The 16046-nt window shown below is 43.3% G+C and overlaps 1 protein-coding gene across 1 annotated transcript; it reads right to left on the reverse strand.

The window, feature by feature from the left end:
* Positions 1-3516: 3516 nt before the first annotated feature.
* Positions 3517-13180, reverse strand: LOC118781643 (ovochymase-2-like). The gene is made up of 20 exons (XM_036534653.1): positions 13093-13180; positions 12696-12769; positions 12450-12547; positions 12145-12317; positions 11838-11933; positions 10964-11115; positions 10676-10878; positions 10001-10129; positions 9456-9589; positions 9140-9280; positions 8190-8320; positions 7273-7366; positions 6935-7066; positions 6614-6694; positions 5992-6175; positions 5733-5808; positions 5459-5639; positions 4684-4829; positions 4076-4232; positions 3517-3629 (listed from the first exon to the last, which is right to left on the reverse strand). Exons 1-20 carry the CDS (start codon positions 13178-13180, stop codon positions 3517-3519), a joined length of 2583 nt encoding a protein of 860 aa, XP_036390546.1.
* Between the last annotated feature and the right edge of the window lie 2866 nt (positions 13181-16046).

Raw genomic sequence — 16046 nt, forward strand, 5'->3', positions numbered from 1 at the left:
CCGCAAAGGTCCTTGAAACTTTTTTGCAGGGAGGCAGTCAAGAATGAAAACATTTCTTCATGTTTCCAAAAAATGAAAATCAAAGACAAAGTAACTTCATTTGAAATTATGAAATATTTATAACCTTCATTTAAAGGGCAGGTTTTTATTGAAAAATATGGCAGTATAAAACTATAAAACAATGACATGAAGGAGTTTACACCCACTGATATAAAACAGAATGAAAAAGAGACATACTACATCAGATCAATTATACTCTGTGTATAATTATTACACAATTACAGTGCATTCAGAAAGTATTCAAACCCCTACACGTTTTTCACATTTTATGTTGCAGCCTTATGCTTAAATGATTTAAATTCATTTTTCCCTCATCAATCTACACTCAATACCCCATAATGACAAAGTGAAAACAGGATTTTAGAAATTTTGCAAATTTATTAAAAATAAAATACTGAAATATTACATTGACATAAGTATTCAGACCCTTTGCTATGAAATTTGAAATTTAGCTCAGGTGCATCATATTTCTTTTGATCATCTTTGAGATGTTTCTCCACCTTGATTGGAGTCTACCTGTGGTAAATTCCATTGATTGGGCATGATTTGGAAAGGCACACACCTCTCTATATAAGGTCTCTCAGCTGACAATGCATATCACAGAAAAAACCAAGCCATGAGGTCGAAGGACCTGCCTGCAGAGCTCAGAGACAGGATTGTGTCAAGGCACAGATCTGAGGAAGGCTACAAAAAAATTATGCTGCATTGAAGGTTCCCAAGAGCACAGTGGCCTCCATAATGCTTAAATAGAAGAAGTTTGGAACAACTAGGACTCTTCCTAGAGCTGGCTGTCCAGACAAACAGAGCAATCCAGAGAGAAAGGCCTTGGTAAGAGAGGTGACCTAGAACCCAAACTCTGGCTGAGCTCCAGAGATCCTGTGTGGAGGTGGGAGAAACTTCCAGAAGGACAGCCATCACTGTAACACTCCACCAATCTTTATGGCAGAGTGGCCAGACAGAAGCCTCTCCTCAATAGAGGCAAATGAAAGCCTGCTTGGAGTTTGCAAAAAAGCACCTAAAGGTCCCTCAGACTGTGAGAAACAAGATTCTCTGGTCTGATGAAACCAATTCTAAGCATCATGTCTGGAGGAAACCAGCCACCTCTCATCACCTGTGCAATACCATCCCAATGGTGAAGCATGTTGGTGGCAGCATCATGCTATGGGGGTGTTTTTCATTGTCAGGGACTGGGAGACTGGTCAGGGTTGAGGAAAAGCTGAACAGAGCAAAGTACAGAGATATCCTTAATGAAAACCTGTTCCAGAGTGCTCAGGGCATCAAACAGGGCCGAAGGTGAACCTTCCAACAGGACAATGACCCTAAGCACAGAGCCAAGACAAAGCAGGAGTGGCTTAGGGACAACTTTGTGAATGTCCTTGAGGGGCCCAGCCAGAGCCTGGACTTGAACCCAATTGAACATTTCTGCAGAGACCTGGAAATGGCTGTCCACCAACTGTCCCCATCCAACCTGACAGAGCTTGAGAGGATCTGCAGAGAAGAATGGCAGAAAATCCCCAAATGCAGGTGTGTAAAGCTTGCTGCATCATATCCAAGAAGACTCGAGGCTGTAATCGTTGCCTGGTGCTTCAACTACAGTGCTGGCCAAAAGTATTGGCACCCCTGCAATTCTGTCAGATAATGCTCAATTTCTCCCAGAAAATGATTGCAATTACAAATGTTTTGGTAGTAATATCTTCATTTATTTTGCTTGCAATAAAAAAACACAAAAGAGAAAGAAAAAAAAGTCAAATCAAGTATCAATTTACACAAAACTCCAAAAATGGGCCGGACAAAAGTATTGGCACCCTTTGAAAAATCATGTGATGCTTCTCTAATTTGTGTAATTAACAGCACCTGTTACTTACCTGTGACACATAACAGGTGGTGGCAATCACTAAATCACACTTGCAGCCAGTTAAAATGGATTAAAGTTGACTCAACCTCTGTCCTGTGTGTACCACATTGAGTATGGAGAAAAGAAAGAAGACCAAAGAACTGTCTGAGGACTTGAGAAGCAAAATTGTGAGGAAGCATGGGCAATCTCAAGGCTACAAGTCCATCTCCAAAGACCTGAATGTTCCTGTGTCTACCGTGCGCAGTGTCATCAATAGGTTTAAAGCCCATGGCACTGTGGCTAACCTCCCTAGATGTGGACGGAAAAGAAAAATTGACGAGAGATTTCAACGAAAGATTGTGCGGATGGTGGATAAAGAACCTCGACTAACATCCAGACAAGTTCAAGCTGTCCTGCAGTCCGAGGGTACAACAGTGTCAACCCGTACTATCCGTCGGTGTCTGAATGAAAAGGGACTCTATGGTAGGATACCCAGGAAGACTCCACTTCTGACCCAGAGACATAAAAAAGCCAGGCTGGAGTTTGCTAAAACTTACCTGAGAAAGCCAAAAACATTTTGGAAGAATGTTCTCTGGTCAGATGAGACAAAAGTAGAGCTTTTTGGGAAAAGGCATCAACATAGAGTTTACAGGAAAAAAAACGAGGCCTTCAAAGAAAAGAACACGGTCCCCACAGTCAAACATGGCGGAGGTTCCCTGATGTTTTGGGGTTGCTTTGCTGCCTCTGGCACTGGACTGCTTGACCGTGTGCATGGCATTATGAAGTCTGAAGACTACCAACAAATTTTGCAGCGTAATGTAGGGCCCAGTGTGAGAAAGCTGGGTCTCCCTCAGAGGTCATGGGTCTTCCAGCAGGACAATGACCCAAAGCACACTTCAAAAAGCACTAGAAAATGGTTTGAGGGAAAGCACTGGAGACTTCTAAAGTGGCCAGCAATGAGTCCAGACCTGAATCCCGTAGAACACTTGTGGAGAGATCTGAAAATGGCAGTTTGGAGAAGGCACCCTTCAAATCTCAGGGAGCTGGAGCAGTTTGCCAAAGAAGAATGGTCTAAAATTCCAGCAGAGCATTGTAAGAAACTCATTGATGGATACCGGAAGCGGTTGTTCGCAGTTATTTTGTCCAAAGGTTGTGCTACCAAGTATTAGGCTGAGGGTGCCAATACTTTTGTCCGGTCCATTTTTGGAGTTTTGTGTAAAATGATAATTGATTTAATTTTTTTTTCATTGTCTTTTGTGTTTTTTCATTGCAAGCAAAATAAATGAAGATATTACTACCAAAACATTTGTAATTGCAATCATTTTCTGGGAGAAATTGAGCATTATCTGACAGAATTGCAGGGGTGCCAATACTTTTGGCCAGCACTGTAAGTACTGAGTTAAGGGTCTGAATACTTATGTCAATGTGATATTTCAGTTTTTTTATTTTTAATAAATTTGGAAAAATTTCTAAAATCCTGTCTTTGTCATTTATGGGGTATTGAGTGTAGATTGATGAGGGGAAAAATTAATTTAAATGATTTTAGCATAAGGCTGCAACATAACAAAATGTTTAAAAAGTGAAGACGTCTGAATACTTTCTGAATGCACTGCATATAATTGCTAATCAGCTCCAGATGCCTCGGGCACAAACTTTTCATCATTGAGGGTCCAGTCTGCCTGCAGTGGTTTGGCTCTTGGTTCTGATTCATTTGTACCTTCCTCAGAAAAGCTGCCTGAAAAAAGAGAATGTCACTTGGTTACAAAAAGCTTACAACAGAACAGTTTATGAGCAAGGCATTGTAAAGCCATGAAACCACTTGATTTGTATTTAGTGTCAAAACTATGAAGTATGCTCACAGCAGGAAAATTGTTCAGACAAGTGGGTTGAAGCAGGTTGAAAGTGACCTATATTCAAGAGAGGTAGTAAAACACTATTGCATTTAGTTACACACAGGCAGGCTACAGTCCAGGGGGGTACAAAACCTAAATATGTGTGATTGACTATCTAAAAAAGAATAACAGCGTCATGTTGTGCCCTTCAAGCCTCTGAGAGGAAAGTTCCAAACAGATAAAATGGACAATAAAGGGAAGAGGCATTGACTGAGTTCAGGGTGATCATTAGATATTGTTGCAAGGCTTTTGACTAAATAAAGAGGCATCTGATAGTTCTGCAACTAACTCTCCAAATGTTGTAGAATCCAGTCCTTAAGAACTGGAACTGAGGCATAGACCCCAGGCTTCTGGAACTTTCCACAGCCTTGGCCCCAGCTGGTCACTCCATACACCGAATAACTGGAGTCTTCTGACTGGCACACCAGGGGTCCTCCAGAGTCCCCCTGAAGAAGGCCAGGGCAAAACATGAGTCAGTAACATTATATTAACACAGACATGCCCAGTCCTATCCCAGGAGAGAAGCAATCTGAGAGGATTATTTTACACCAGAGAAAATCTGTCTGATGCAATTCTATTCTGTTCACTCAGCCACTGTGCCAACTCCCAGCTTCAGTGGGTTATGTTTTACACAGTCCTGTTGTCATATTATTATTTTGATATTTATCATGCATTTTCACCCATGTCTTCTGTTGATGAGACTGAGATTGACTGAAATAATGACCACAGTTGGAATAGTGCAGTTCTGCACACTTCCACCAGAGGGCTCTGTCTCATCAGACAAGTGCTTGGACAGCAAACTGTGGAATGCAGCTACTCATTTGTCATAGAGCCGCCCCACCCCGCGGCATTGTTCTCCTTGTGTTGACAGTGAGGTAGCAGCCTGTGGAAACTCACCGTGCACGTGTCCTGGCCCTCAGACAGTGGGAATCCTGCACAAAGCATGGTGGGTGTCACCCTGCCTGGATAGAGGCTCTCACACTTGCTACGGTTCAAGACTGGTACCTCCAGCTGATGAAGCGTCGTCTTATTCTGCTCACCAGCTGTACAGGATGCACACCTGGTCAACATGTAACACTCACATTTATCAATGTAACTGTAACACATCACACTAGAAACACATGGTGCGACCCTGTAGATAGTTAATGACACAGTTTATTATTACTCTTGTGTTTGTCACATGCTGTTATCCATGGCAATTTCTAAGGTTTACATGGGAAGATGTATTATTAAATGCATATCACAGAGAACATTGGTGTAGAATAGTCAGTAACTAATAGAGCAATAAGTGTTCTATAATGAACTGTTCTGAGATATGAGTATGTAGCAGTGATTTTTTCTGTCTATGTAGTCTTAAAATCATCTATAAGGGTGACACTTGATTTCCTGATTTGTGTGAAATCTCAGAAATACAAAATTTACAGATATCTCCCTGAACAAGGTGCCAGCTAATCACAGAAAATCTGTGTGACAGTAATTGTTTACATCGAGTCTACATGACTTAGCAAGCAGGATTTGCCACACTGCAGAAGAATGTAAACAGAGTTCAACATTATCTACATCTACAATAACCACCTTTGCAACATAAATGTCCCTGTCAAGAGTTTCTGAGGTGATGATCTGATCATCTGAATATTTGGATATATCATGTGTGACACACCTGTTTGGCTACCCCACCCTGAGACAGTGCATGAGTGGGAGGGAGGGGCTTCCTGTCCAGCCCTGGGTAGACAGACGGAGCGGACATGTTCATTAAACATCAGGGGGGTGTCCAGCTGCAGCAGTGCCACATCATAATCCAGGGTGGAGTCGTTATAGTGTGGGTGAGGTGTTATTCTCCTCACTGTGCGTCTCTGTGGACATGAAGGGATGAGTTTTAAAGTTTACTTTCTGAGATGATCCTCCATAGCAACGCTCTTCAGAGAACAAAATGAGGTGGTCCTCACCTGCTCCTGAGGCTCCCTGGTGGAAAGGTTGTGGTTTCCTGCAATGACTGTCAGTAGATCAGTGTATTTCCTCTCACTAAGATGGACAGAGGAGCACCCAGCACAGGACAGCCAGAGAAAAACCAGACACAAGAGAAACAACCGTCTGTATAATTTCAATAAGCACATGGATGATCCATGAGTGATCCACTGCACAATGGGCCTAGGGAGTGCCACACAGAGCAAAGTCTCTCTCTGGAGATTATATTCCCACACTTACAGGCCGTACAGGCAGTGGGCAGAAGTGAGGACCCAGGTGGTCCGGATGATGGCCCCTCCGCAGATGTGCTTGGACCCCAGGCTGAGGCGCACTTGCCAGGGCCAGGAGTGAGACACTGCCTCCTCCCCGCCCAGCACCCGGCTCAGAGCTGCCCTGCCGTGGGCATGAGGCATTCCACACAAGTCTGAGAGAGACAATAGAGACACAGCGATTCTGAGAGCTCCCTCTCTACAAAAGGCAGACCTCCACCATAACTCACATGCTTGTTTGTCACAGACAACCCATGTCTGTCAAAGGTAAATCTATGTCTGTCCTCAGCTTAAAGGATGGAACCTTGGTATTAATAAGAGAATCTTGAGGCAACTGAAGCCACAGAGCTAGGAAAATGGCATAGGAAAATTCTGATACATTAGTTATTGTCTCTATTTGTGGTGTGCTTAGACAGATGTGTATACAATGTTTGTAGTAACAATGGTTGCTGCCTCTGTACCTTTGGCTTCTGTTTTAGAAACTGCTAAATACCACAGGCCTCTTCCAAAGCCTCAGATGCATGCTGTCTCATTAGTACTGCAAAGATGTTACTGCCTGCCCTGGAGATAAGGAAAAGGGTGGGTGGACAAACCTAGCCTCTTTGGATAAGGCAGGCCGCTGGCTCCATCGCCAAATCTCTCTTCAGGTTCAACCGGTTCTTCCTGGTACAAATCTGTGAAAAGTATGAAAGGTGATATCTGAGCACACTTATTCTGAAACATTAATAATGGGGAGAAAAATAACCCCAGGCAGGTATGCGTACATTCCAGTTTTTAAAAAATCCCACTCTTGTGCAACCCATAAATTCCACAGATGTGGGGACATTGAAATGAAGTATTTAGCATTTGCTCATGGCCACTGAATGCTAGGGGTGTTCATCTAGCATGTTGGTAGTCTGGTGTGTTGGTCTCACCTCTCATGCTGATGAAGGACACATTGGCGTGGAAGCCTCGATGGGACACACTGCCATCAGAGGTGAACTGCAGCATCATGACATTCTCATAGCTGAGCACTGGAGGCGGCAGAGTCCTACCGCACAGTGTCGCTTCGGGAGGGAAACGGATGTTATCAGCTGCACTCTGTAGCGTGTGCACAGTGTGCATAGTAAAAAACACAGTACAACGTGCTGCATGCAACCTAAGTCCATAAGATACTGTTCACTACTTATGAGTATTTGTGTTAGTGATGGTTATAAACGCTGGGTCTGCTTTGTGTAGACTGTGGCTCAACCACTGCACAAGAAATCTGTACCTATTTCCTCCTTGCCCTCGACATCACCGAAGATTGTTAGGGAGTCGTACACGCACTCCCTTGCTGGCTCCACATCAAAATCGTTAAATGCCAGCTGCAAAAAAGCATTGTATGTTTTTGTAGTACATTCATTTTCTTATATGAATACTTAATCACATTCTATCTCTATATCTTCATCTCTGTCTCACTTTTTCTTGTCTCAGTATGGATACTATATGTTTTACTCAGCACCGGGTCATTGTAGGTGCCACATATACATTCTGTTTTGCATCCTTTCTTCTGTCTCCCTGGTCAGGCAAACTGTCAATTGAGATGGTCTCAGGGAGATGGCTATCCAACCCCCCCCCCCCCCCCCCCCACTTCCACAAGATCAGGCACAGAAATAGTTCTCCAAGGTAGTTCAACGCCTGGAGCCATCATTTGGTCAGTTTGGCAGGAAGGGGCAGGGGAGCGTAAAGAATAAGGGGACTCCTCTGCTTGTCTACGTATCTATATGTTCTAATAAATTCTTGGTTGCTGATTGATGTTCTATCTCTGCCTGGGTCCCTGACTCTCTTCATTCACTGAAGCTGCTGGGGCAAAGTTCTTCTCTATCACCATCGACAGCTTTCTGACCATCTCTACAAGCAACAGTCTCAATACCTTACTGAGACATTGTGACAACATGATCGCATTTCTCCAGCGTCACGGAAACGTCACTGGAACATTGGGCTTTGGCTGGGCAAGTGTTGCCCTCTCTTCAACCCTTGAAACCAATCTCATCCACAATGGAGACTCACTCTCACTGCTTATGCAAAACATCATTAAAGTATTCATGATCTTGCCCTGGGGAGACAGAAGCCGGGTGTTACACTGGGTCAAGCTGGCCAACCAAAGAGGGCTGAGATGACTGTGTGGGAAAGAGATGCTGGGGTTACCTTGACAACATGGCCGGGGGGGGCATGGATGACCCAGCGGCAGTCAGAGTTGTTGCCGTAGAGATCGGGGTGGCAGAGGCTCTGAACAATGCCTTCGGACTGGAGCACTGCCACCGTGCCACAGCCTGAGGCTGCACACAGACAAAGGGATATTATCTGAGATAGGCCTCGGGCACGGAAACGACAGCAGCCTAACAGTGCGATTCCACAGTCAGCGAAGCTGTTACCCCAAAACAGACAGTGTTGGGCCAAGACCTGTCTCACCAGATCCTGTACATGATTAGTAGAGTACATTTTGGTCACAGTTTCTTTGCATTTTTTTGACTGTATCATGACCGTATTCCTGTACTGTACTGCTCCACATCTCAGTTTCTTGTTGTGTCCATAAACAGAGGCGCGCAGTGAGTCACTGCAGTGTGCCAGTGCCTCCGTAACCATGGTGTCTGTATTATGAGGAGACTTGCCTCACAGTTCTCCTGGGATAAAGACTGGCTTTGCCTAACAACAATCACCAAGAATGTTGATTGGTGTTTTATGGCGCTTGAGTTACTGGTGCCATTGGGAGCAAAAAAGAGTTCTTTTCTGTGTCATAAACAAATCCTGTCTCTTAAGGCAGGAAAGTGATGAAACAGATGGCCACTGCTACCTCCAAAACTGTTCAGGTCCCCCATAACCATAGGTTTGTTATGTGCAAGTAATCTACTTCCAAAGACATGGAGTCAATCAAGTTCATTGGGAATGGAATATTGTATCTATGTTCCAGTTTGCTTTCAAATGATATAAATCTATTTTCACAATGACAAAGTACATGCTTCCCATGCAGGTTTGAACAAAACAGTTTCATAAGAGTACTTGCTGTTGAAAACCATCAGCCCTACTGACAGCTTTGTGTACAGACCTGGAGGGTGAGATAAACTGGTTTGGGAAGTGCAGTTTACAGAATGTCATACCGTGCTCAGAATGTGGATTGACAGCCATGAACTTGACAGAGAAGCCAGTCCCGGAGATGCTGAAGTCAGACACAAACTGGAGTGTGATGCTGTTTGAGCTGACAAGAATGGGGGAGGGGTGCTGGTGGCCGCAGAACTTCCCTGTGGCAACAGAATTTGTCATAAGGTTATTGGCCTGGAGGCTGAACCTCAAAATTGCATCCCTTTACTGATCAGCTCTCTGACTGAGTGTCTGAGCTCTGCATGGAGACACAGGGAGGGAGGGAGAAGTCTGAAAATACCCCCATTACAGAGAGATGCACTCATCATGTCTCACCAATAAGTCTGTCTCTGCCAGCAAACACAGCTAGCTGGTCACTATTGCACAGGGTATCGTTCTCCACGTCAAATTTCAGAAACTCCAGCAGGATGCTCTTCCCAGCTGGGACGTTGATGGACCAGATGCACATCCTGCCATAGAGAGAAAATATGTACACATTTATGCTATACACTCTAAATATTTTGAGGGCATTCTGTCAGCATGTAGCAGAACTGAACCCACCTATTGGTTTTGCATGCTATTTGAATATTACACCTGTGTTGTGTTGTGAAAGCTGTCCTTGACAAAGGTAATAACAAGTACATATTTAACTTCACCTTTTGACATATGACTGATGGTATTGCATGCTAGTCTGGAGAGCGCAGCACAACTGCTTAAAGTAAGGAAGAACACAGAACAAGAAGGCAAATGCAAAGTCTATCATTTACGGTGTGGGCCAGTTTTATAATAAATACGATTTTCCATACACTTTTAAGAACACAGAGGTTCACATCTGTGTTAAATGAATGCTTTCCAAACTCCACTTTCTGAGCAACACCCACTCATTGTTCCTATATCTGTAGGCTGGAGGATCTGGATTCTGAATGACACCCTCTATCCCGGCCAAAGGCCCATCCCTTGCGCTGCAGGCTCCTGCGGAGAGTGAAATTTCCATGCAAGTTTCAGAAAGCCTAATTACATCAATTCCACAAATCCAAAAATATGAGAATAATGTTAACAATGCTAAGTCAGGAACCCTTGGGCAATGTCATAATACTGTGTGTGGTTGTTATCATATCTCATACACACTCAAATGACATGAGTCTAAAAGCAAGTATGTATGGAAAAAATGGTCATTGTCCATTGACCAGCTCAATAATGAATTGAAGTGAGCTGCACAACAAGATAAACAAGAAAAAGAGAAGAAACCTACTTGATGGTGATTTCCTAGTGACTTGAGTACCTAAATTAAAACAATAACAACAAAAACAATCATTTTTAAGGAAAGTAATGAGATTAATATACAAACACGTTGATGCCCTACAGTTATAATATTCCACTTACTGGAAGCAGTGAACTGTTAGACAGGCCTTGTATATGCACTAGTTTCCTTATGAGATAGGTGAATCTTGTTTAAGCTCTGCACTGGTCACTAGTCATTCTGTATGGCTTTGTATTCTCTAGGACCTCAACAGACTTGAAAAGACTTTAATGACTGTAATTCTCTAAATGCATGCTGTTGACCTTCTTTAATGTTTTCTTTGATCCAAGGCAGGAATATTTTGACGTCAGTGAAAACCCCAGGTGACCCCCTCTTCCACGGCGGCTTGCTTTTATTGTTGACCCAGCTTCGGCCACAGCCCTTCCCCCACGATGTCACCCCAACCAGGGTCCAATGACCGTTCCCTCTGGGGCAGACAAAAGGACTGCCAGAGTCTCCCTGACACAGACAGAGGGAGAGAGAGGTGAGTGGCACTGGACTCACATGCCCAGATGGTTTGTGTGGGTTGGGCTTCACCATATACCTGACAGGCATCTTTCCCCCCTGTCTCTGGACCAGCGCAAACAACAGTAAAGGTTCTCTGGCCAGGTCTCAATGTCTGGATTATGTACTTGCACTTTGCCTGCTCCACCAGGTCCAGCTGCACCTCATGCAGAATGGAAGGTACGCGGCCACCTGTGTGACAAACACACCACCCAGTCACCCTAAGGGCAGAAATCCTTCTACATGCACTGTAGAAGGTAGGGTAGGGTAACATCTAGAACCCAATGACTAGCTGTGGCTTGAGGCTGATAAGGGCATATTCCAGAGACCTAAGATTAGGGCCAGACTCCAAATAGGTTTGTACAACCTAAATAATGCATTACTTTACATTCAATACTGCTGAGGCCATAGGGCGCAATTCAGAGAATGGCCTGGTTTTATTGAGTACTTAGTGGATGCTCCCCAGAGATCACCTAAAAAGCAATTCCCATTTAATTCTGTCCATTTAATCTACTTCAGCCATGAAATGTGTTGAAGTATGATGGTGGCTTGTTTTGGTAATGACCAATATACAGCTGAGGAGAGTATCATGGGCAAGATCATTTTGTTCCCCATTTGCCCTCAGAAATCAACATCAGTGTAACTCACACAGCACACATTTACACTCATGACAGCTGCTGTTTTTAGATCTAACACACAAAATCTCATAGAAACATTCATCATCAACATCCATCAGAGCAGCAACCCAGAGATTAATTGATAAGCAGGTCACTATCTTCATTCAAGGAATTTCAGGGTGGAGAACAGCAATGAATGATACTGATAACAAGCACACGAGGGGCTGTTGTTGCTGAACTTGGCATTATTCTGACTATAAAATTGTGAAAGAAAAAAAGAGAGAATTAAAGTCTCACCTTCTTTTGTCCGTCCCCACCCACTCACAACACAGGTAGTCCTTGGTGGGAAAACCTCATTGGGAAAAGGTAGACATATTGGCTGGATGTATCTACCTGCAGGAAAATTATAGAAAAAATGTGCAGGTTTGTTAGTCACCCTAACATTCACAGACATAAAGACTGTGTGAGATTACATGGCAATATTCCCTGAACCCTGTCTGGTTATGGAAAAATAGTACAAATGTTCCAGGCAAGCATGACATTCAGCACAGTTCATGCTCGTCTATCAGCACTGGATCTGCATGGAGACATGAGCAAAGCTCACCAAATCGGATTGGTCTGCTCAGCTCCAGAAGTGCTATGTCATAGCTCATTGGGGTAGAGTGGTGGTACATTTCATGGACTTTGATGGATCTCACTGTGAAGATCTGCTCTTCAGCATCTGGCACTCTCTGATCATGCTCCCCGACAGCAACATCCATGTTCTTTAAGAACTGCCTATAGAGACATTGCACAGTGTGAACATACTTGACAGCATCGTTTAAATGAAAAAGGAAATCATAATTATGTAAGTGCCTTGGGCAATCTGGGCAGACTCCACATAGCTGGGGTAGAGAAGGCACCACCTACTTAGACACGGTGGAGAAGCAGTGGGCGGCAGACAGAATCCATCGGTCTGTGAGTATGGCCGCTCCACAGAAGTAGGAGCCCCTGGACCTCAGAGAGACCTACAAACCATCAGAACACACATTGTATTTATTTGTATTGCGGACCAATCAAAACAATTTACACTTTTCCAAACACTGATTGAATCAAACTCATATTCCCCAGCCACTATCTCTACCTATTTGTTCACTGTTAAAAAATGTCACATACCAGCCACGGGTGGGACCCATACTCCGCCTCCTTCCCTCCAACAATTCTTAGGGAGTGATCTAAGAGGTCCTGCACTTGGGGAAAACCACACTTCGAACCTGAACCTGAAGAGCAGTTGGGCAGATGTTGTCTGAAACAAACTAGATTTCCTCACGAGAATAATATGAACACACCACAATTATTTAAATATCCAATAAAGTATACAAAAAATTTTTTAAACCAAACAATTTTTTTTAACCATACATTAAATTCAATTTCCAGTACACAGTTCTCAGTAATAATTGCTACTGAGGCATATGTTCCTTCTGATATCATCAAGCAAAGGTATACAACCAAAGAACATTAATTGCCCTTCTTCAGCTTGTCTGCGGGCACAAGAAGGCAGATGAAGGCTTACCTCCGGAGAGCTGTGTGGTGGTGGCAGCACAGGAACAGCACCAAAAGCAGACCACAACCAAAAAGGTTATCACCCAGGAGTCTTCCATCCTGTCCTGAAACTGAAGGCCTGCTGAAGGCTGTAGGGGCCTTTATACAGGAAGGGAGGGATACTTCCCCCCAGCAGGAGAGGGTAGTTACCTATTAACCGGGACAAAGAGTATTAAACAAGGGCTGGTGTCTTGGCGTTATCTGCTGCAACCTTTCAAAAGCTTGGCTCATGGTCATCACCACTTCTGGGAACCAGGGTACATGCCTGTCTGCAGGTAGCATGACTGACAGGGCACACTGACGATCATCTGCAGCATGGGTTGAACCCTCTTGTAAAAAACAACCTCTACCGTTTGGCTCCCTATTACATGGCAGAGCGGCTTGCTCTGAGCTGTCTGACCCTCCCAAGGACATTTTGAGCCAGAGAGATAATGAGTCAATAAAGTCTCCCTAGCAGGGAAGTGTGGAAAATGGTTGTAAACTTTTGACCCCCCTGAGTCCCATGAACTCCAAAAATGAAACAAAACAGTTACAAAAACACCAGAAGAAAGGAGTTGCATAATATCACAGAAACCCAAGAGACTGTGATCTTACTACATAAACGTAAACACGACACAGATAACTGTTGTTCATCAGCCACACTGTCTTGCAGTGTAAACAGTGAAGTCCTTGCAGATCCATTTCACTGCATCCCTGTGATTAAGTGTGTAGTATAAACTAGTCACGGAAAACTCACGACAAAGGCAAGAGTGATGACGCTACTCATGACATCTGACTCATAGAGCTAGGAGGCCCTGAGCAGGAAACAGGCAATTTGCCATTCTCTTCATGCCCGTGAGTGTTTTTTTTTTTCTTACCAGAACAAGTGCCACTCTAAAGTCTGATTTGACAATAAGTGGCATGATGCACAATCTGCACATGAAGGAATGGGAAGCAGGAAATGCCTTTACATGACTTTGATCATGACATTTTTACTTCAAAACAACATATCAGCATGCCCAGAGTATATGAATAGTATCAACAAAAGCAGCCCTTATTACCACTTATGATTTGTGTAACATGAGCATTTTAAATCAAATATTTACTTTACTGATTTCAACATGAGCTCAGAGAAATAAATTTTCCACAGAAACACTACTGTATATCAAAGTATACTTAATAATATCGGGCGCAGCTCTAAAGCACCAAGCACAGCAGTCCTGTTTATCCTGTGGAATCCCCTGAAAGCTCTGGGCATGAATCAGTGACTCAGCTCTCCACACTGAACCAGCCTCTGCCAAGTGCCATCCGACAGATGCTGAAATGCTAGGTCCGAGAATCCATCTAATTATCATTGTATGATTGAAAAAGAAGGGAAAATAGAGTTGTAGCTGAATTTCTAGGATTTCAGACTCTGGACATTTACCTACCTCTGGGCTGAATGGACCATTATATTGGGACACAGGAGTGTTGCTGGTTCATATAACCAGGCTTAAGTTTCACACCACTTCCTGCTGTTTTCTGCAGAGGCCAGCTGAGCTGAGTTCTAATCAGCACACAGCCAACCTACATCAGGAGCTCTGGAGCTTGCAAAAGACATACACACTTAGACACACACTTGAAAATGAGGGATAAAATGTAATGTAATATGTAATATGTAATGTAACCTACATGTCAGCTTTGTGTTTATACATTGGAGAGCAAAGTTTTTTTTTCTTTGAGTTTCAGGTTGGAGTAACCACTGCAGGACATGCATTATAGTCAGTGCAATTAATTTTATTGCACTCATTCCTGCGGTTGGTATAGTGGAAGACAGAGAAGGACAAAGAATGGTTTTTATGACTACTGACAAATGAAAACCACGTGGTAAGGAGTCCAGTGTGAGGATTCAGGACATGCTACTGACATCACACACAGTCCCATCTGACCAATCTGGAGAGGAATTCAAAAGAAATCCCATCAGAAGGTATATCAGTAGGTGTCAATTTTTTTAGGTGTATCTGTTCAAAAATTCAAATTAGCTTTTTTGTAGTCTTTTCCATTTCTATCAGCCTCAACACAATGACAGTTATGAAGAATTCAACTGAAAATTAAAAGTCAATGAATTGAATGTATAACTCTGTTTTCACCACAGCACTAGTTACTACAATTCCATGTGATCACTTGACACATGTTCAGATATGGTATATCATGTTCTGTTTCTAACATGACTACATGTCCTTCCATGACTTTTTGTTTTAAGGCACACTGGAGAGGTGTCTGCTAAGTAACATTTTGTCATCTTCATTTCAAGAAATTACAATTTGATATACATTAGAAGTGCTTAAGTTTTGCCATTTTTAGGAATCTTATTCTTGATCCATTAAGCTTTGACAAACCAAATCAGAACCATATCACTTCCACAAAACCCTTGTTAAAGAGTAGTCTTCAACTTCTCTCAGCTTATTACCCAAGTGCTTTCCTCTCATCCTGAGCAGTTGCCAGAAAAATAAAACCGCCCTTTGGGTGATGGTATCGGTGCAGGCTCTCTCCGGTCAGGTTGCCCAGCAACTTCAGCACACCAATGCAGCAGTGGCAAAGAGAATCCTGAAGCAGGAGGAGCAATGTTCCCTTCCATCTGGCTTCAAGGTCTTGATGGTAGCATTAAAAGTTAATCAAGCTGCTGAAAAGAATTGCACACACACACACTGCTGACAGAACCGCAGATGAACTTGATGAACAGTCCTTTCTTTGCCTGTGGGAACAGGTCAAACATCGCGACAGGAAATATCAGTGTAGCTACTTTACTTTGCAATCAGCTGAGGTGGTGGCAAGTTTGTGTTCTGCTCCGTTCATTCCTGAAGAAATGAATGGCTATGGCCCTGCAGCAAATCCACTTTGGTTCTACATAGTGCTGAAAATCTAAATGTAGCTGCGTTCAAATGGACAGCAACAGGAGGAATAGAT

The sequence above is a fragment of the Megalops cyprinoides genome, chromosome 8 (genome assembly GCF_013368585.1).
Source record: "Megalops cyprinoides isolate fMegCyp1 chromosome 8, fMegCyp1.pri, whole genome shotgun sequence".
NCBI lineage: Eukaryota > Metazoa > Chordata > Actinopteri > Elopiformes > Megalopidae > Megalops > Megalops cyprinoides.

Bases quoted from the DNA above. Each gene is read 5' to 3' on its own strand.
- LOC118781643 (XM_036534653.1), bottom strand. From the start codon at position 13,180: ATGGAAGACTCCTGGGTGATAACCTTTTTGGTTGTGGTCTGCTTTTGG. The intron at 8,321-9,139 runs GTATGACATTCT...GTCTGTGTGCAG, and splicing joins CAATCCACATTCTGAGCACG to CCTCAGGCTGTGGCACGGTG. The intron at 5,809-5,991 runs GTAAGTGTGGGA...TGTCCATCTTAG, and splicing joins GCCCACTGCCTGTACGGCCT to TGAGAGGAAATACACTGATC.